This window comes from Danio rerio, chromosome 5, assembly GCF_052040795.2.
Source record: "Danio rerio strain M-AB ecotype USA chromosome 5, GRCz13ab, whole genome shotgun sequence".
Taxonomy (NCBI): domain Eukaryota; kingdom Metazoa; phylum Chordata; class Actinopteri; order Cypriniformes; family Danionidae; genus Danio; species Danio rerio.
In genome coordinates this window covers 14,732,116-14,755,281 of record NC_141025.1, presented here as the reverse complement: position 1 = coordinate 14,755,281, position 23,166 = coordinate 14,732,116, and the positions used below count along the sequence as shown (strand labels likewise).

General features: G+C 34.0%; 1 protein-coding gene across 1 annotated transcript in view; it reads right to left on the bottom strand.

The window, feature by feature from the left end:
• The window catches only part of hk2 (hexokinase 2), a 140,671-nt gene that overhangs the window by 84,506 nt on the left and 32,999 nt on the right, over positions 1 to 23,166 (bottom strand). Inside the window, 3 exon segments of the mRNA NM_213066.1 lie at positions 3,422 to 3,605; positions 15,095 to 15,194; positions 23,023 to 23,118. Coding sequence (NP_998231.1) covers positions 3,422 to 3,605; positions 15,095 to 15,194; positions 23,023 to 23,118 — 380 coding nt within the window.

Here is a 23,166-nt window from a genome sequence, read left to right as displayed (position 1 = left end):
ACAAATTGTGCTGATGAGGATTATGAACGATGTGAGTCCACCGTTACAGGTCATCTCAAGGTCGCTGATGCCATACTGGGACAGCCCCCCGTACTAAAGAGATCTCCAATCACCATTATTAACAGTTAACCCCGGGTGGCTTTGGCGGTGCATTCACACAAGTGATGATGACTAATTTTTTTTTAAACTCTTTAAAAAGACATGTCCTTGAAAGTAATTGATAAAAAAGGAGATTTTATCTCAGCTGTATGCCTGGCGGCAAGGGTGAGAAAAAAAATGAAATGACTTTTCACTTGATTTAGACTATGATTTTCACTTTGCGACTGGTTATAAGATGATTCCAGTTCAAAGCGGAACACTGCCAAGATACGCTTCTATTTAAGATATAACAAACAGCTTTTTTTGTTTTGCAAACACAAACACATTTTATGCATTATGGTAACTGACATTCTAGAATATAACCAATTATTTTTTTTATGCTACTGTAGACCTACACTATAATAAGTTTGAGCACATAAAAATATTATCAAACGAAATATTTCATGCAATTTTTGCTCATGTGCAGGGTCAGACAGAATTTGCTGACTTTTTCAACATTTTTCAAACACTCTTCAAAAGTTTTTCTCTCAAAATTGTGTACAAATCTGCAGATGTATGCAGAATGATTTGGAGAGTACAGCACTAAAAACTTAATATGTGAAATTAAACAAATGCATTTTTTAACTTTCATAAGGTTTACAATGCAAATCCAATTAGAACCCCTTGTGTGGCATAGTATGTCTCTTATATAATACATCTACTAAACTATAGAAAACATAACTTTGCAAACTGCATTGTACATAAATTGCATAAACATTTACATATACAAAATTACTGATATAAATATGAAAACTAAAATATATTTGTACATATATGTACATATATTTGACTTGATGTGCTATAGACAGATTAGTCTAAAAAATAATACGTTTACAAAATATAATTAATACATCCACAACACAATTTAGTTATAATGTCCAACTTGTACTCCCTAAACACAATTCATAAATACACAAATATAATTTGTAAGTTCAAAAGACGATTCAAAACATACAAATCCAATTCAGAAAAAAAAAGGATTAAAAAATACAAAAATCCAATTCACAAATTCAAAAAGACAATTCAGAAATAAACATATCCAGTTCATGAAATCAAATGGTGAATCCAATCTCAAATCCAATTTGTAAATTTAAAAAGACGATTTAAAAATACACAAATCTAATTTAAAAATAAAAAGATAATTAAAAAGTATACAAATTCAATTTGCAAATTCACAAGATGATTAAAAAATGCACAAATCCAATTTGCAAATTAAAAAAGATTATTCAGAAATATGCATATCCAATTCATAAATTCAAAAGACGATTAAAACATGCACAAATCCAATTTAAAAAAAAGAAATTAAAAAAATATGTAAATCCAATCCGCAAACTCAAAAAGACAATTCAGAAATACACAAATCAAATTCACAATTTTAAAAAGACTATTCCAAAATTCACATATCCAATTCATAAATTCAAAAATATCAAAAATGCACAAATCCAATTCACAAATTCAAAAATACACAAACCTAATTCCTAATTTCAAGATGATTAAAAAATCCAATTTGTGAATTCAAAATGACGATTCAGAAATGCACACACATAATTAGTAAATTCAAGACAATTCAAATATACACAAATTTAATTCATAAATTCAAAAGACGATACAAATATACACAAATCCAATTCGTAAATTTAAATGGCTATTCAAAAATGCAAAAATCCAATTAGTAAATTTGAAAGGCGATTGCAAAATTCACAAATCCAGTTTGTAAATTTAAAAGATGATTCAAAAATACACACAAATCCAACTCGTAAATTTAAAAAAAAATATACATATCCAATTCATAAATTCAAAACGACAATTCAAAAATGCACAAATCTAATTTGTAATTTCAAAAACAAATTATTAAAAAATACACAAATCCAAGTCATAAATTTAAAAGATAATTCAAAAATACACAAATCTAGTTCGCAAATTCAAAAAGACGATTCAGAAATAAACATATCCAGCTAACAAATTCAAAGATTAATTCAAAAGTAAACATGCAACCCGTAAATGGAAAAAATAATTTATTTTTAATTGTGAATTCACAAATTGTGTGTTGTATTTATGAAGTATATTTTGAATTTACAAACTGGATTTTGGGAAATGTGGATTGTGCTGTGCATGTTTAAATTTTATTTTATAAATGTATCATTTCTGAGACTGATCTGGCTCCATAGAAAAAGGTCTCTACAAAGATCCAAAAAAAAAAAAGAGAAAAAACTCCCTGGAAACAATTGCCATGGTGTAAAAACAGAACCTTAGTAGAAAAGTTCACTTCTGACCCTGACAGGATGCTTTCTCTACAAGGTTTGTAGAAGTCAGATATAAAAGAAAAAAAAAACACCAATTATATTTTTCTAGAAATAAACCACAAACAGCAAGCCAGCTTCGTATGGTGCTCCACAGAAACAGTGAAAAAAAACGTCTTTTTCCACAGGGCAGATAAAACTCTCAACCATGGGAATGTGAAGATGTTTACAGTACTCAATCTCAAAATCTAGTCTCAACATTCAATGTTCCCTTAAGAGAGCAGAGTATCCAGAAGAACAATAGCACTGGCTTTCAACCTTAAAGAAATGCCATATTACTATATAACCTCAGTGAACAACGAGAAATTACATTAAGTCAACTTGAGACCAAAAAACGAAGGTCTCACTAAAGATTATTGTGCGTTACACAATTAGAGATTCGATTTGCAATCAAAGAAGCTTCAAAATCAATGAAGCAAAGTTCAATTTTCTGTTGAGAAAAAGAAGCTCTGCAAAGACAATAGTGCATATGTAGGAGCAAATCAAATCAGGAAATCAGTTGCTGGACTCCATCAATGAAAGCCATTGGAGAGCTCAGCCACAGGCACTCATAGCATCATGGTATTTGATTTCAGATCTGCATCCCTTAAGCTCTTAAATTGCTGCTTCTTAACAATGATATGAAACCGCCTGTGGAGCTGCAACACTTTAGGTTAAGAACAGCAGCTTTAAAACTTCAGAGACCCAGGAGATCTGATGGGAAAGCAAGCTAATGCATTGTTAATGATGGTGTAAGAGTTCATCTAATGACTCCATTTCTAGCAGGAACGTATGCTGGTTCAAAACTGCTTCCCAAGGACAAACGTGTATGCAACAATCCTCTTGTGGCTGTATGTGCCCATGGTGACAACAACCCTGTTACCTGCTTCCGTAATTGCCTAGTTGTACAACCGGCTGACTCCGCTGCCCTACAGGGAGAAAGGCTTCAATGGCTTTCTGTGTCAACAAAAGAAGTGCCAGGAGTGGCTCAAACTGTCACTCACAGCTGTTTGCCGGGGTTGAGAGAGCCAGCGTCGATCTCCCGGTCGAACTCGGTGCGGAGGTCATCCAGGGCACCGTCATCTCCGAACGCGCCCCACTCCATGTTCACACACATGCGGCCCTCATCACCATCCACCAGCTCCAAGTGCCGCATCTCCTCCATGTAGCACGCGTTGGTGCCTGTCCCTGTAAAATACACCTCATGTGTTTACAATGAAGATTACAGGTTGGTAGAGTAACATGTTGCAACATTTTTTAAGGAGCGCCTGGTTACATTTGTAACCAGTCCAAAATACCAGTGTCCTAATAAAGGCTGTTGGAAATAAATAAATGATTAAATCCTGACAGGCTTGAAAACTAGCAGTTTTGAAGTTCGACAGTTACTACAATACATGAAAAGAACCACCCCATGCTGAGTAAAAAAGGGTTTGTGTGACACTTCAAACAGGGTTCCCACACTTTCTCACAAGCAGATTTCTATGAACTGCTTTATGCAGGATGAATATGAAATGATTGTATTATATTAAGAATTTTGGAGGGACTAGTTTCCTATTACATTTTTAACTTACCATTATGTACAAGTGTTTCCATTAAATTATCTGAAATTTAAATATGGCCAAAAAAACTTTTATCCTGAAGCTCCATGCAGAGCATAATCAGAAATGTACATTAAGTATATGCATTTTCATAACATAATGCCATAATATATAATACCGATACACATACATAGTTTAAGTCAGAATTATTAGCCCCCCTAATTATTAGACCGCTTGCTATTTGTTTTTGTTTTTTCCCCCATTTCAATTTAACTGGGAGAAGATTTTTTTTTATTTCAACACATTTCTAATCATAATAGTTTTAATAACTCTTTTAATCTCTAATAACTGATAATTTCTTTTCTCTTTGCCATGAGGACAGTAAATAATATTTTACTAGATATATTCAAGACACTTCTATACAGCTTAAAGTGACATTTGAAGGTTTAACTAGATTAATTCGGTTAACTAGGCCGGTTAGGGTAATTAGGCAAGTTATTGTATAACAGTAGATTGTTCTGTAGATTATGAAGAAAAAAAATAGCTTAAAGGGGCTAATAATTTTGTCCCTAAAATGGCTTTTAAAAAATAAAAAACTGCTTTTATTCTAGCCGAAACAAAACAAAAGACTTTTCCTAGAAGAAAAAAATATTATCAGACATACTGTGAAAATTTCCTTGCTCTGTTAAACATCATTTGGAAAATATTTTAAAAAAGAAGAAAAAAATTCGAAGAGGGCTAATAATTCTGACTTCAACTGTACACATTCAGACATTACTTTAGAGGATCGCTGGTGTCCTTACGAAGACATTTTACACTCACCGGCCACTTTTTTAGATACACCCCACTACTACTGGGTTGGACCACCTTTTGCCTTCAAAACTGCCTTTGTGGCATAGATTCAACAAGGTACTGGAAATATTCCTCAGAGATTTTGGTCCATATTGACTGCAGATTTTTCGGCTATACGTCCATGGTTCCCCCATATCCCAAAGGTGGTCTATTGGATTGAGATATGGTGACTGTGGAGGCCATTTAAAGTACAGTGAACTCATTGTCATGTTAAAAAAAAACAGTCTGAGATGATTTGCACTTTATAGCATGTTATCCCACTGGAAGTAGCCATCAGAAGATGGGTACACTGTAGTCATAAAGGTATGGACATGGTCAGCAACAATATTCAGGTAGGCTGTGGCATTGGCATGATGCTCAATTGGTACTAAAGAACCCAAAGTGTGGCAAAAAATATCCCCACACCATTACACCACCAGCAGAAGCCTGAATCGTTGATCCAAGGCAGGATGGATCCATGCTTTTATGCTGTTGACGCCAAATTCTGACCCTATCTAAATGTTGCAGCAGAAAACGAGATTCATCAGACCAGGCAACATTTTTTTAATCTTCTTTTGTCCGATTTTGGTGAGCCTGTGCAAATTGTAGCCTCAGTTTCCTGTTCTTAGCTGAGAGGAGTGGCACCCGGTGTGGTCTTCCGGTGTTGTAGCCCATCTGCCTCAAGGTTGGATGTATAGTGTGTGTTTAGAGATGCACCTTGGTTTTAACAAATCACTTCAGTTCCTTGAGTTACTGTTGCCTTCCTATCAGCTGGAACCAGTCTGGCCATTCTCCTCTGACCTCTGGCATCAACAAGACATTAGTGCCTACAGAACTGCTGCTCACTGGACATTTTCTCTTTTTCAGCTCATTCTCTGTAAACCCTAGATATGGTTGTGCGTGAAAAGTCCAGAAGATGAGTAGTTTCTGAAATACTTAGACCAGCCTGTCTGGCACAAACAACCATGCATCGTTTAAAGTCACCTTTCTTCCCCATTCTGGTGCTCAGTTTGAACTGCAGCAGCTCGTCTTGACCACGTCTACATGTCTAAATGCATTGAGTTGCAGACATGTGATTGGCTGATTAGAAATTTGTGCTTAAGTTGGATGGGTGTACCTTATAAAGTGGCCGGTGAATGTATATTTATATTTAAATTAATTTTTAAATGAGTAAGACGTAGGGGAAAAAGAAAGAGTAGCCAAAAACTGCGTTACAACATTTGGCAACACGAAGCTGGACTTGAAAATTGCTGAACTTACAATTTGGCAGAAAGATGTCATTTTTCAACTTTTGCAATTTGTCTCTTTTATTTGATTATAGCAAGCAAACAACAGCTTTGGTTCACTCGTGTTTAGAATCAGATCATAGCAGCTTATGTGCAGATCTCTGTTTGTCAGTGTAGGGCCGTGGTGTTCAGATCGTGCAGTTGAGCATTTGTAAAACACACAACAAAAATAAACGTTTCTGATGCATACATATATGTTTAAATATATTTTGTACTGATAATAGCAAGTTGCAATGTCAAGCAATAATGAATTACATGAATTGATTGCAGGCGCAAAAGACTCACACTTATGTGTGAGGACATCTCACACTTTTGTCATTATAATGTAGAAAGGAAACTGCTTTAAAAGCCAATATGATAAATAAAAATTGACATCAGTTTTAATATTTGCATCAGCTGTGCGTTATAAAATAACTTTAATCTAACAAAGATACAACGCTTATGTATTTTTCACAGAAGCCAAAAAATATAAATATATAATTTATATATATATATATAAATATAAATATATATATTAGTGCTGTCAATCGATAAAAAAAATTAACTAATTAATCGCACCTTTTTTAAAAAAATTATCGCGATTAATTGCATTTAAAATACTGAAACTTGTAATTTTGGCTATTCAAATGTAAAATTAATGTAAACGCAAGATAAAAACTATTGAAGTTCAAATATAATTGTTTATTAGAATTAAAATTTAAAATATAATTGTTTAATAGAATTTTTGTTTAACTTGTAACACAGATTTCTTCATGTAAACAACATACCCACAATAAACCATCAAGATCCATGCTTGACAGCCTTATTTATTACAGAAATTAAAACACAGGCATGTTAATGACATTTAAATTTCAAAACAATCAATGCCAATAAAGAAAACATTGATTTCCATGTTGGATTCTAAGTGGACTGCAAAAAAATGCCAAAATACAGGAATTGCAGATATGGAAAATGAAAAATTATAATAATAAACTATTGAATACAAACTGTTGCACTCATTGTAAAGTTTTATTGCTGTGAGTTGAGAACATTAGTTATAGAGTAGAAACAATTTTGCCTAATCCTCCTTTACATTCATCCAGTTGCTAAGACTAGGAGTATCCTGCAAGTGCACAGAGACTCCCAAATGCCCGCAAATGAATAATAATTTCTCGCAAACTGGTATATATATATCTCAATCTGGTATATCTCTCATCCAATGGGGGGAGGGGGTAATAATTGAAATGTCTAGCCAAGTGTGAAGTGGTACAAATCCATCATTACCTCCTTGATAAAGCTGACGGTTATCAGTTTTCTTTGCTTTGCGTATGTGAACTACAACTAAAGCAGATAACAAAACTGGGAAGTTCATGCAAATGCCAAAGCTATTATGCATGTTGGGTGTGTCTGTTATGAGCATAATCCTGGTGACAAATACTACATTTCTGCCAAATCATTATTGTGATTGCGAAATCTCTTTTTAGACACCTACACAGATGAAAAGAGACCCATAAACTGCCTGCTCTACCAAATGGTTGACCATATTTTGACTTTTTTTAAATAATGACTGTTAAAGTCATCTAAAGAATGACTGTTTTAAATAATGGCTTACAGCATTGCTGGTTTACAAAAATCCAACAACCATAATCCTGTTGCACTACTACACTTAATTTTTTGAAAAAAATAAATAAATAAAAACAAGAAAACAAGTTAAATGAGAATCTGAAATATTTTATGGCATACTTCAAAAAATAAAAGATGATTTAGTGTTCAAAAATGTTTTATTTTGATTATGTTTTTAAATAAATTGGTCGTACACTTCATATTTTCAGATTTTTTTATAATATATGCATGTATTAATTCTAGTACTTTTACCATAAACTGACATATCAATCATTTGGTAGAGGCTAATATTTTTTAATGATGGTATGTGTTGAAAAAAAGATGCATTTAGTGTGGTAACTAGCGACATTAGGAGTCCATTTTTTTTCTTGGTGAGACAGTGAAAGGGTTAAAGAGATCAATCAAGCAAAAAAAATTTTAAAATCTGCTACTAATTCAATAACCCTCCTGCAATCCCACAGACAGAATATGGTTTCTCTTCAGTACAACATCAGAGAATATTTTATTGAAAATGTTCCTTAGATTCGTAAAATTAACATATATGGCTACAAGAATTTTGACATTCAAAAGAACATGTTTAGAATGTATTGAAACAATAAGTTAAATTGTTCTATAATATCTAAATAGGCAGTTTGTTAAAAGTAGAATGTTTATTGGTGTAGTTTCACTCAAGAAAAAGTCATAGTAATGGTGTTCACACTAGACGCGACTTCTGCAAACAAATCGTGCAATTGGCGCTTTAATAGATGCATGTACATTTTAAGTTTATAGATTCACACAGCAAACTCGCTTCATTCTCAGGTGACATTCAATTCACAATAGATGCGGATAGACGAGTCAGGGGCAGGGCTTCTATCTGCCCAGTGTTCTATGTGCTTTAGGAAGGCTGAAAAACATCATAGATTTAATCAGCGCCGTTTCTAAGTCCACTTAGTCCTTTCAGAGGTGCACCCAGCTCTGTGAGTTCATATACTCTTCCAGAAACTGTACTGGCAGCTTTCAGCCATGCTTTTGACTGACCCAAGCCCAGTTTGATGAGCTGTTGTCCAGTGTCGGCAAAAGGATTTCCCCTCATGACAACAAAAACAGGCACTACATTATATTCATCTCAATACTAAAGCAAGCTCCTGATTGATTAACACGGTGCAAATGCCAGCCAAAGTTCAGATTTTCAAACTCCGATTAATGCATTTCGCCCGTTAAGCGTGTCAAATGTGCAAAACGAATAATTCATTCATTTCATTTATGCAAATCACGTCATTAGCGCCGCCTCACTCCAGTGAATATTGCAGCAGGATGTCAATTCAAGTCTTTGCATTGACTTAAAGTAACGTAAATCACTCGCATTGACTTAACGTAACGTAAATCACTCACGCTTGACGTGTCATCTGTGTCTGGTGTGAACACACCATTAGAGCTGTGTGGTATGACGCAATGCATGAATGTACATTAAATGCTTATACTCTGCGGTTTGCATGTGTCTGTTGCCTCATTACAAACATACACAAGTCTGTTGAGTCAACATACAGTATACTATCATATATGGCAAATTTCACAATATACATGCTAAACAAAGATACATTTGAACAGGCCTTGTTCTTTTCTAAATCACTGAAGTTTGTTGTTTTGGCAAAAATGTCCAGTAAAAAAACATCTTTGTTGATCTGAGTTACAGTACATTAACAATAGAAGGGTTCATCTTGGGTGAACTGCACATGAAATGGCCTGCTATGTGGGTATTGGCTGTATTTTTCCCACATTTTCCAGCCAAAATCATTGTTTATTCAAACAAACGAAGCTAAATGCTAACTAAATGCTATTCTCTTTCAAACTTTTTAAGCAGTGTCTCAACAGATTCCTGAAAATCCAAAAATAATAAATACACTTGTTCAAAAGCTGTTGACATGGGAATATACTTCATTAGTTCTTCGTGATTTTTAATTACATTTCAAAATGTACACTCAACAGCTTACGCTTTGTGGAATATGGCAGGGTAAGCCTCAAGTAAGCTTGTTTTATTAGCCCAACAACCATTAAACCCTTCTGAAGTCCCCCAGCGCTGCCTTATGATTCAAAATATACCAGCTGTCTTCAACTATAGAGGATTTTCTCTATTTGCATGATTACGAGAGGGTACACAATTATTGTTCTCATTAACATGTGTCTTAAACATTCTAAAGAAAAATAGCCAGACAATCGGTTTTAAAGACTTCATTAACCCTCTGGGGTCGAAGACCGCGTATACGCGTTTTGACCTGTGGTGGCGTCAAACTGCTGAAATGAACTTAAATTACACTTTCAGTTTTGAGCGTACAGATAAGATCAATACATCAATTGAATCTGTTATGTGTCATCTTTTTGTTGTGTACACTCACAACAACAACAAACGTGTGTGCTTTTGCAAAATATGGAAAACAAACAGTGTAGGCATTCTGTCTTTTCTCTCTCCGTGAATTGTTTTTAGAAACGCGTCGGTAAAATGCGCTAAAACTCCGCGAATACAAAACACAACCAGATGAGAAATGTATTTCTAGAAAGCTTAAAGTGGCTACTTTTAAACACAGCTATGCATGTTGAAAACAAACATTGCTTGATAAAGTAATCGGTATGAAACCAACGCTATGTCTAATTTCTCAGTCTTATCTCATTAGTTTTAATGCGACCACGCCCACGGGGCATTGTTATTACAAGCGTCTGAAGACACAAGCAGACTGTGGTCAGAAAAACATGTCACTAAAATGAAAGGAATCTCGGCAAATAGTCAACAAAGATGATGATTTATGACATATATATATAAAGCTTGATATGTCTACTTTTGCATTAACCAATTCAAGTCGAAAACAAATGATCTCTTTTTATGTAATCCGTATAAAAGTAAGGGCTGGTACGGATTCTCCTATATCGCCTCATTACAGCAGCGTGGTCCCGCCTCTCAGTAAGCGCGCTTCATATGTAAATCCAGATGTGAAAACAACAGAGGAAAAGGACCAGTGGCAAAGAGAGCTAAAGTAGAGAAGAAGTACTCCGAGTTTGCTCAGTAATGAGAGTAATGTTGGTCTATGTCATTCCGACAAACTATTAGATGAAGATGTAGCCTTCAACGTCACTAAATGTTTAAAGACGCTACAAAAGTGAACCAAGTGGTCTTGCGTCTGTCAGTCTCCGCTGATGTCAAGAAGAAGGCCAGCGGTTACAATGAAATACTGCCTTTTTCCTGCGCTGCTCCCCATCACAGGATACCTGTCTGCAAGGTTACATTTCTAAGTGTCCTTTGTAAGTTTATTCTTTAAATAATTACTGTGAATACCGAATGAGAGGATGATCACTTGCGCCAAAAGCTGCTGTGATGCACGCGACTGTTTAAAAGATTTCATTAATCGCACATGGTGTGTTTTTCACCTGCTTTCTTTTGCTCACAGTAATTTTTATTAATATGTATTAATTATCATTCTTTAAAATAACATTGCTCTAATATGAGATTACCAAAACTAACTCAGAATCTTATTATTATAATTCAAACTTTGTATATACTATTCCATATATTATAATGTATTGTTTTTAACCAATTTAAGATGTTTGACAATGTTAAAATAATACGTTGCATTTCGGCATGTTTTTGACTTATTTATAAACTATTTATAGACAAAGTTAAATAAAAATATCCTGGATTTAAAGAATAAAATATTGTGTTCCTGCACTTCACTGAGCTCAAGTAATAGTTTAATTTATAAAATTGTGAATGAACCTGACTGTTGATGTCTTAAATAATAATGTCAAATAACCAACATTTCTCAAAATGGATAAATCTAATTTTGCAACAAAACACTTCATTTACAAAAAAAAAATAAAAATTAAAATCAGTAGATTTGCTGTGTAAGTTTAAAAGTTTGCAGAGTTTTATAGAGTGTACTGACTCTCACAAGTGTATCTCCAGTTATTTTGTGTGATTAACATATTTTAAATAAACTGCAAACAAAAAGTAAATAAACTTTCCTCTGATTCCTTCTTGAAACTCTTCCCTCCTAGTCACATACCTGTCTGATGGCTCATTATGCAGCTCATTATGCAGGTCTTTGTCTTCTCAGGTGTGACTTACTGCATAGTAATGAGAGTTCACACCTTCTCGCATAAACCAATTTCACTCAAAAAGTGACTTAGAATTTTTAATTTATTATATTGTTTTCTGTGAGCAAGTGAACAAGATGATTCTCACATCATTTTGAAGGAAAAACACTAGACTACCAAATACAGTTCTCAAAAGTCTTGTGCACAAATGTTCTCTGTGTGTTTCACGGCCTTGTTTCAGTGACTTTAAAATTTTAGTTTTTTACCAATCACGCATAAATGTTTCTTTCTCAAAAACACAAACACATACAAACATGCTGTCTGGGTATTATTGTAGGGTATTACTGCTGTTTACAGTGTTATCACACTTAAGCCATTAATATGTTTTTAGGATACTGAAAACAACACAAATGTCAGTGCATGTCAAAACTTCTCCAGAGCCCCAAAACACCCTCAGCCCCAGAGGGTTAAGAAGTAAAGTATAATGACTGGACAAACAAATCGCTCCCTTAATCCCAATTATAAATAAATAAAATTTAACTGCTTTATTGTTTTAAATGTGTATTAATGTGTTTGTCCAATGTATATTTACAATGCGAGTTCATAATAAACAAAGTTTGATTACGTAATCGTTTTTTTTTTTTTTTTTTATCTGAATGGATTTTCAACCATTTGTGTATTTTTTTTATTATTATTTTTGATTTGCCTGCTATATTAATTTTCATTTGTCATTGATAGTCATTTAAGGGGCACCTATGATGAAAATCTTTTGGAAGCTGTTCGAACAGAACTGTGTGTAGGTATAGTGTGTCCACAGTCATATTGGAGTGATAGAAACAAAGTAAGTCTCTTTTTTAAATAATCTGACATAAAAACATGATCCAAACCCCTCCCTTTTTAAGGCCCACCACAGCCTCATATTAACATGTCTCCGTAGTAATGCATATAATCATATTAACAAGACAGGATGTGTGCAAAGCAACTGATCTGTTCAGCTCTCTGTGATCAGCAGCACCTCAAGGAGTTTTACAAGTTAAACGTTTTTAAAACAGTGCATGTTTGTTATAAAATTGCTGTAATTCATCACAAGTTGCTTCAATCCCAGTTTGTGGACGTAAATCAAATTTATTTTGTACATTAACATACATGTCTCAACAGCATTGTATGTTAATGTGTATTCTGTCACATTTGCAGTGCAAAAACAGTGCAAAGATAAATGTGTGTGTGTGTGTGTGTGTGTGTGTGTGTGTGTGTGTGTGTGTGTGTGTGTGTGTGTGTGTGTGTGTGTGTGTGAACTTTGTAACAACATTGTGTGGGACTCATTGTTGCAGAAAGGCTTGGATCAACTCCACAACAAATATATCAAAAACTGCTGGGAAAGTTTTAACTGTAGTAAGGGAGATCTGCTTAATTTTTTGGTTTGCCCATTAGAGCGATCTCTGTGGCTTTGACACGCATGTGGGAATGGTGGGCAGGGTAAACTAGCTCATTTGCAATAAATGCACAGGCAACAGAAGCGGCTTCAATGTCCTAACAACCTAAATTTAAAAAAAAGTTTAATAAATATTCTGATGGCTGTTTTGAGCTAAAACTTTACAGACACATTCTGGAGATCTTAAATCTTGAAAAAAAGAGTAACTTAGGTGCCCTTTTGACATTTCATTTGTTTGTTTTTTTTTGTGTTACTCTTTGGATTTATAATACAGTTGAAGTCATAATTAATAGAATTATTAGCCCCCCTTATTTTCCCCAACTTCTGTTTAATGGAGAGAAGATCTTTTCAACATTTATAAACTTAATAGTTTAAATATTTAAGGTAATAAGTTGGGGCAATTAGGCAAGTTATTGTACAATGATGGTTTGTTCTGTAGACTACAGAAAAAAATATAGCCTAAAGGGGTTAATAATATTGATCTTAAAGTGGGTTTTAAAAAATTTAAAACTGCTTTATTCAAGCCAAAATAAAACAAATAAGAAAAAAATATGGTCACACTTTACAATAAGGTTCATTAGTTAATGTTAATTAATGCATTTACTAACATGAACAAACAATGAACAATGCATTTACTACTGTATTTGTTCATGTTAGTTAACGTTAGTTAATGAAAATACAGTAGTTCATTGTTAGTTCATGTTAACTCATGGTGCATTAACTAATGTTAACAAGCATGGACTTGGTTGTTAATAAAGCATTAGTAAATGTTCAATTATGATTAATAAATGCTGTACATGTATTGCTCATGATTAGTTCATGTTAGTAAATGCATTAACTAATGAACCTTATTGTAAAGTGTTACCAAAAATATATTATCAGACATACTGGGAAAATTTCCTTGCTCTGTTAAACATCATTTGGGAAATATTTAGGAAAAGAAAAAAGTATTCAAAGGAGAGCTAATAATTCTGATATTAAATGTATATGCACTAGAGTGGAAATTTTCTTCATGTGAATGTTTTTTTTTTATATATATCCTAATGGAGCAATGACATTTTCACTGTATTCCTATATTTATTTTTTCTTCTAGAGTCTTATTTAGAGTCTAAAGTCTTATTTATTTTAGTTTGCCTGGAATAAGCTGCTTTTAGGTGCTTTAAAACAATTCCATATCATCACAGGTCCATATTATCAGCCACTTTAAGAAATAATTTAATCTGATTGGCTACAGAACAAACCAGTTATTCAATAATTAGCCCAGTTAACTAAACTTGTACAGTTCACCTAATTACTCTAGTTAAGCCCTGCCTCTATGGCAAGGACAAAATATATACGTTATTTTAAATTAATTAAACTAATAAGCTTAAAAAATAATAAGAAGCACTTAAAAAAACATTTGAAAAAGAACTCGAATCATCCTTTTGACTTCAACTGTATATTACAACAAATCAACGCAAAAAAAAAAAAAAAAGTGAAAAACATCCTAAAGAGTTGTGTTCTTGCTGTAAAAGAGAGAGTGTATAATATCCGAAGCAGAAAAAGTGAAAGACTCAAGGACGTCTGCTCTTGCCTCTACAATTACGCACATTTCACAGACTATTGGGAAAAATGAATGAAAACAATTAGCTCACGTAGAGGCGCGCAAGGATTAGGAACTGTCAAGATGACACCGAAAATAATTTTCTTAGTCCATAATAATAGACCTTGACATGCTATTAAATGTCTGAAGTGCGTGCTCCAGTGTTCCCTCAACCATTTTGCTAAATAAACGGCAGAACAAAAAGGTCCATGTTTAAACAAAGCACCTTTCGTTCACACCAAGCACATCAGTTTGCTTGACAATATCACCGACACCCTGACTGATATTTTCCCACTGATTTCAGTGAGAATATAAGTGCAAACGAAAGACTGTTGACTCACCGACAATGAGGCCAATTTCGCAGTGATGGTCATCGTAACCGCAGGTCATCATGGTGCCAACGGTGTCATTGATCACTGCTACAATGTCAATGTCAAAGTCCTGCAGAGAAAGAGAAAAAAAAAATCCAATACATGCTTGGTCCTTGAAGCAACCTGAAACACTTGTGAGAGGTAAAATAGTGATGCATGTCAAGCTGCGTGTTGTAGTGGGATATAATGGGTTATAAAGGGTGATGGTTAAAGCAAAATAGCCTTGAGGATCGGCTGGTTAGCATGGCTGCTAGAAGTGCCTACACCTTACGAAGATATAAAAAATACATCATCATCACTATGATTATTGTTATTTCTATGATTATTGCTATCATTAGTGTCATGGTTGTTGTTATGATTGTAGTTTCATGACTTTTGTCGTTGTGATTCTTATTACTGCTATGATTATTGTTATTGCCATGATCGTTGTTATAATTGCGGTTGTTATGTTTGTTTTATGATTGTCATCATTGTTGATGTTAATATTGTGGTTATGATTATTATTGCTTTGATTGTTGTTGTTATTGCCATTATTGTTGTTATGATTGCTGTTGTTACGATTGCTGTTACAATTGCTGCTTTTAAAATTGCTGTTTTATCATTTTTGTCAAATGTTGTTGTGGTTGTTAATATTATTGCTGTGATTATTGTAATTATAGCTATGATTGTTGTTATCGCTATGATTGTTGTTATGATTCTCGTTGTTGTCACAATTGTTGTTGTTGTTGTTGTTACAATTGTTGTAGTTACAATTGTTGTCGTTACTATTGTTGCTTTATGATTGTTGAAATTGTTGTTGTTGTTATTATTGCAATGACTGTTGTTGTTATGATTGACGTTGTTACGATTGTTGCTGTTGTTACGATTATTGTTGTTTTTATTGCTATGATTATTGTTATTTTTGCTATGATTGTTGTTATGATTGACGTTGTTACGATTGTTGCTGTTGTTACGATTATTGTTGTCTTTATTGCTATGATTATTGTCATTATTGCTATGATTGTTGTTATGATTGCGTTGTTTTTCCGATTGTTGCTGTTGTTACGATTATTGCTGTTTTTATTGCTATGATTATTGTCATTATTGCTATGATTGTTGTTATGATTACGTTGTTTTTCCGATTGTTGCTGTTGTTACGATTATTGTTACAATTATTTTTGTTGTTACTATTATTGTTGTTGTTATGATTGTTGTTGTCGTTACAGTTGTTGTTCTTTTATGATTGTCGTCGTTGTTATTATTGCGACGATAATTGTTTTATTGCTATGACTGTTGCTATTGCTATGATTGGCGTTGTTGTTACAATTGTTATTGTTGTTGTTATGATGATTTGTTGTTGTGATTGCTGTCATTATTCTTGTGGTTGTTATTATCATTGCTGTGATTGTTGTTATGATTGACGATTGTTGTTGTTGGTACGATTATTGTTGTTACAATTTTTGTTGTTATTATTGCTATGATTGTTTTTATAGCTATGATTGTTGATATGAGTGCTGTTGTTGTTGAGATTGTTGCTGTTGTTACGATTATTGTTGTTACTATTATTGTTGTTGTTGTTGTTGATACGGTTGTTTTATGATTGTCATCATTGTTGTTATTATTGCTATGATTACTGTTTTATTGTTAAGATTGTTGTTATTGCTATGAGTGTTATGATTGCTGTTGTTGCGATTATTGTCGTTGTTACTATTATTGTTGTTGTTGTTGTTGTTACGATTATTGTTGTTGTCGTTACAGTCGTTGTTTTATGTTTGTTGTGGTTGTTATTATTGCTATGATTATTGCTTTATTGCTATAATTATTGTTATTGCTATGATTGTTGTTATGATTGGCATTGCTGTTACAGTTGTAGTTGTTAGGATGATTTGTTATGATTGTTGTCATTACGATTGTTGTCATTGTTCTTGTGGTTATTATTATTGCTGTGATTGTTGTTATTATTGTTGTTAGGATTGTTGTTTTATGATTGTCATCATAGTTGTGGTGGTTTATTATTGCTATGGTTGTCGTTACGATTATTGTTGTTACGATTATTGTAGTTAAAATTATTGTTGTTTTATGACTGTCACTATTGTTGTTGTGGTTGTTGTAGTTGTTAATATTATTGCTATGATTGTTGTCGTTATGGCTGCAGTTGTTATTCATGTTATGATTGTTGTTGCTGATGTTGCTGTTGTTATGAATTTTGTTGTTGTTATGGCTGTTGCTGTTGTTATTGTTCCTAATAAGAATACTATAAAACAGTTGTTTCTAGGTTAAAAATACTTAGGATTATTTGTAAAAGAATTACAATATCACTCTTTTCTCCACACCTCGTTTGCAGTCAACTGTCCTAACTCAAATGCAAAACAGCCAAATAAATAAATTCATTCTTTGTTTAGAAAAGTTATCATTAGATAATTTCAAACTGCCTATGTTTAAGATTCCCTCAATACTTCAGTGTTTTTAGAGAACTGCTTAAATATCAGTAAAGCTGTCAAACTGTCAAATACATAAAAAACATACAAATTAAAAAATATTTAAATATTAATAGACAAAGACTTAAAACTATCAAAATATCGATGTTGTTAAAGAGCTGCTTGATGGTGTATACATTGAGGATCTTTATTTATTTATTTATTTATTGTTTAAAAGAGAGATTGCACAATTATCCAACAGAATCTGACAGAATTGTTGGTCCATTTAAGCAACACAATAAAAAAACTAAGATTGTCAGAACTTTAATTAGATTTCAATTAATTATTTTTACAGGCCAGAAAATATCCAAATATTTTGAGGCATTCAAATATCTTTAAAAAAAAACACTTGATGATAGTAAAATTGGCACCTAATTGCACCACACGAAATGTTTACAACAAAGTTTAAACTCAGAAAACCCTTAAGCAATTTTAAGCAGTGACACCTGTCAGCAGCGTCATGTTTGGTTTCTCTCAGTTTACTTTCAAAATATAATTTGCTCTGTTTTGATGTCTACCATAGACAAAAGTGTTCATATCCAAACTTTTATCCCGGTACTTCTTTGCTAATCTAATAATGCAGCAGCTCTGTTGTCATAAAATACCATTCCTGAGGCTAGAGCATAACCAGTAACATGACATTTATAAATGTTGGCTTATATAAAAAAAAATTATGTATGAAGAAATGAGTGCCCTACAGCAACATTCAAACTCCTGCTTCCTGCATCTGCCAATAAAGAACCATTTTAATTACTGGAGACGTTAACTAACAACTTCTTTACACAAGCTGAAATCAAATTAGCTCGTCTTCTTTTTTATTACTCTCTTTTTGTTCAAGATTAGGATTATGATTTTTAATCATTCTGCACATTGACGTTTAATTGAAAGCGTTAATTGGTTTTCATGTTGCAAGTAACAACATGTACGAGTATATCGCAAATCTTTATAAATCATTAAAAATTCAGCCATATCATAACTCCCAACAGAGTATATTAATAATTGTTTAAATTGTTGAAATTATAAAATGAGATGCATATAATTGACCAAATATCTAATATAAAAATTGTAAATCACTGAAAAGATGAATATTTTTACAATTTTGAAAGAAAACGCCCACCAAGACCTGCATTTATTCAATCAAAACAACAACATTAGTTTTCCCAGAGATAAGTTGTGGCTGGAAGGGCATCCGCTGCGTGAAACAAATGCTGGATGAGTTGGCAGTTCATTCCGCTGTGGCAACCCCGGATTAATAAAGAGACTAAGCCGAGAAGAAAATGAATGAATAAATGAACAAAAGTAGAAAAGTATTTTAGCAATTAGATTTTTTCATTTTGAGATTCATTCATGTGATGGCAAAGCTGAATTTTCGGCATCACATTATTTTTCAGAATTTAATTTATGTTGATTCACAAAACAAAGGTATTTCATCAATTTTGTTTATAGTCGTTGTATTTTTTTTATTCATTCATTAAGAAAAAAAAACTCCATAACTTTTAAAATTGACAACTCACATCTAACTAATGGACTTATTTAACAAACCTCCAAAAATGTTAGGCAAAAACACAGTAAGACACAAAACAAGCTCAAAAGCTCTTTCCTCAGTTTCACTCTCAGACAAAAAGGTACAAAAGCTGTCACTGGGGTGCACCTTTGTTCCTCATTTGCCCCTAAATGGTGCATATTGGTGCCTTAAAAGAAATAGCTCACCCAAAAATAAAATTACCCCATCATTTTCTAACCCTCAAGCTATACTCATTGTACAGTACAGCATATGACTTTTTTTCAGTCAGACAAACAATTGGAGTAGTTTTAAATTGTATGCTGGCCCTTCCACGTTGCATAATGGTGTTGCATAGGGTCTTTCATTTTAAAGCTTCCAAAAGCACATAAATCCATAATCAAACTACACGGATTAGTTATGAATCTGATCAACGTGTTTTTATAACAAAAAATATTTACAATTTTAAAAGGATAAACATCAATTACTGACTTCCAACAGGTTGTGAATGCATATTATGCATGACTGACAAGTAAAGCGAATTGCGTATGATGCAAGCCTTATTCACTTACACACAGTTTACCACAGAAAATAGCAACAAATGAGTAAACTGGCATTACTGTATAACGTTGTAGAGTATATAACTTTTTTAGGGGTTTTTCACCTTTATTATGACAGGAAAGTAAAGAATTCAAAAAGGAAAGCATTGGGGAAAAATGAGAAAGAGTGTAAGGATCGGCAAAGGTCCTTGAGCCGGGATTCGAACTCGGGTCGCCGTGAGCACATTGGTGCTATATGTTAGCACGCAGTACCACTAGTACCACTTGATTTACATGTCAAGCAAAGACACAATTAGACATGCTGCACAAATCACTCAAGTTTAAAAATCTAAACTTTGGCGGGCACTCACGCCGTGTAACCAATCAGGAGCTTGTAATGTAATGTAATGTGTATTTATATATCGTATTTATTGTGTATGGCCATACACTCAAAGCGCTACACAATTGTGAGGGGGGTCTCTCCACACCACCACCAGTGTGCAGCATCCACTTGGATGATGCAACAGCAGCCACAAGACAACAGCGCCAGTGCGCTCACCACACAGCAGCTATTGGTGGAGTGGAGGGACAGATGCAGCCAGTTTAGTAGATGGGGAAGATTGGGATGACATGATTGGAAAGGGCCGATGGAGGGAATTTGGCCAGGACACACAGGTTACACTCCTCTTAATGAGAAGTGCCATGGGATTTTTAAAGAGCAAAGAGTCAGGACCTCGGTTTAACGTCTCATCTGAAAGATGGGCCGCCAGTGTAGTGACAGTATAGTGTCCCTCTTCACGATACTGGGGCATTAAGACTCAAACAGACCACAGGCTGAGCGCCTACTGCTGGCCTCACTTACACCACTTCCATCAGCAACCTTGTTTTCCTATGTGGTCTTCCATGAGTCCCATCTAAGTACTGACTGAAGCTTAGCCCTGCCTAGCTTCAGTAAGTAACCAGACTTGAGCTGGTGACCTTACTCTAGCAGGGACATAATAACGTAACACCTATTATTGGTTTCACGGGTATAAAATCCTCCTGCCGACATGGGACAACAGCTCATCAAACTGGGACCAAGCAGTTGGAAGTACCACTGAAATTAGGGCTAGACGATGCATCAATTATTGATTAATTGAGGGTGAAGTTCACATCTATTTATTTGAAAGAAAAACAGTTTTAACCATGACACTTGAGGTTCCCCTCTGGGTTCCCATAATTCCCCCTGCATTTGCCATAGAAATACACAAACAACATGGCAACGAGCCACAAAGAAATGTTGCGCTGTTTGAAATGGAAAAAATAACACACCATAACTCACGCATACAGTCAGACAGGCAAATTTAAAACTGTGCACCACACCTTGTATTTCTTAGTGCAAGAAGTAATGGAGGAGACAATTAATGGAGAATAAACACATATGAAAGCAACTACCGATCTAATGGTGGAATCCAACGTTGTGGTTTCCGGATAAATGACGTGACCTGGCTGTAAAGACGTTCATTACTGTAAATATCAACACTGACAAACTCGCTCAGTGCACTAGATTATTCCATATAAATACACATTACATTACACTTTCTCACGACACAATGGAAATGTTTCTAGACCCTAAAACGCTACGAACACGGCAATTTAGGTTATGGTTAAGGCAAATAAATACTAAAGAGACAAGAATCAGGATATTAAAATTAACAAACAAACAAAACTAAAAAATACTCACCTTTCAAAAATCACCTTCAATTTAACTGAATAATAGTCACGGCACAGCAGAGTCAGTCACATTTCTGGATCCCCTTGAAACATTTCCGTTGTGTTCTATTTTTTTTGCGTTGTGTGAAAATGCAGCGTGTTTTTAAAAATGTGTTTGGGTTGGGATTATTTGCAGCACATGTCCTGTCAAGCTGATCTTGTCTTTTGTTTCTCAATTTGCTCATTGTGTTTTCTTAATTTGCATCAGGTTAAGCTCTCTCGGTCACCGTAGTTCAATTTATATTATTATTATTATTTAAAAAAAGTCTAAGGGTGCTCTCACACCTGTGAATCGATTCATATGTAACTATTTTAATCCGTTTCAGAACATTGTTGCTCTTTGTTCTTGGTGCGGTTCGCTTTCACATGGCAAAATTTACTGGTTTGAAACAAGCCACGCTAACTGGGTAAACAAGACCGGTTCAGAAACAAAAGTCTAGTTGTGAAAGTACCCTTAAATGCAATTATAAATATATCTTGTTAAATTTGATCTTTCAATGACAGCTTTTATTCTTTATCATCTTTAAATCCTACAATTAACCATGTAGACCATTTCAATGTGGTGATGTTATTGGCCCATGAACATTTCCTGCTTGTTATCAAACTAATTCATAACTGTAACAAGACGCAATTCAATCATAACCTAATGATAAAACAGCCATCAAAACAATATTTTTCAATATTTGGCTCTTTTTGGGTTCTCGGAAGCAATAGAAATTAAAAATGTAAAACAAAAAATAAACTGGGACCATTGTTTGTTTTTTTTAACATCTCTTAAAATGGTCTGTAGACTAATAACCTTTAATTCCAAGCATTTTCTGTGGGGAGAAAAAATAAAGAAACAAATAAAATAAATCTATTTAAATTGGCATTAAAAGGCCACATCACCCAGCCTTATCTGAAGTATGTCTACCCATCTTCCGTGAAACGATGTATTGATCTTATTCTACACGTATGAGCAGGTGCAGCCATTGGAATCTTCTTAGCTCAAGACTTCCGGTCTCTTTCACTTCCACTACTTTCTAGATGTTAAAATTGATTTTTTCTTATCATATTATTCTAATTTAAGTATAGACATGAACATACTTGTTTGTAGAGCAATTAGTTTGACCATTTTCTGCGGTTTATTATTCCTAGTCATGACTCCCATTGGCGATTGAACCGGAAGTTCTAAAACAATAGCAAAAATGAGCGCACTTCCACATTTAGCCGCCATAAAATGTCAGTGAGTTTACAACTTAAAAATAATAAATATTTATTTTTTTAAACTGCTTAAGACAATTGTTAACCCATTTAAGTAAGCTTGACAACCGATTTATGCACTTTTACTAGCTTTAAACTAAAATTCACTATCAAACACCGTTATACAGCAGGGAAGCAAATGTAAAACTACACCAACAGTGTGAGTCTGATGAAAAAAATAAATATATATCAAATACATGAGAATGGCTTGAGGGTGAGTAAATTGTTTTTATTTTCAGCGATCCATTCCTTTAATGGTATACATTTATAGAACATTAGTATCTAAATGGTACATGCTAGTACTTTTTTCCCGGAGAGTGAAGATCGTTAGGACTGTACTAGAAAGCCCATTAAAACCAATGGCATAAAGAATGTAAAAAGCGTGACACGATGACCCAACACACTCACCCCTCTCTTCCTGATGGCTTTTCTTAACAGGCTCACGACATCTTTCCCCTCCACTCCACTTGCCTTGAAACCTTTGGTCCATGACACCAGAAAACTCTGTAAAGTAATAAGAGCAACCATGGAAACATGACATTCTTGGCGAAG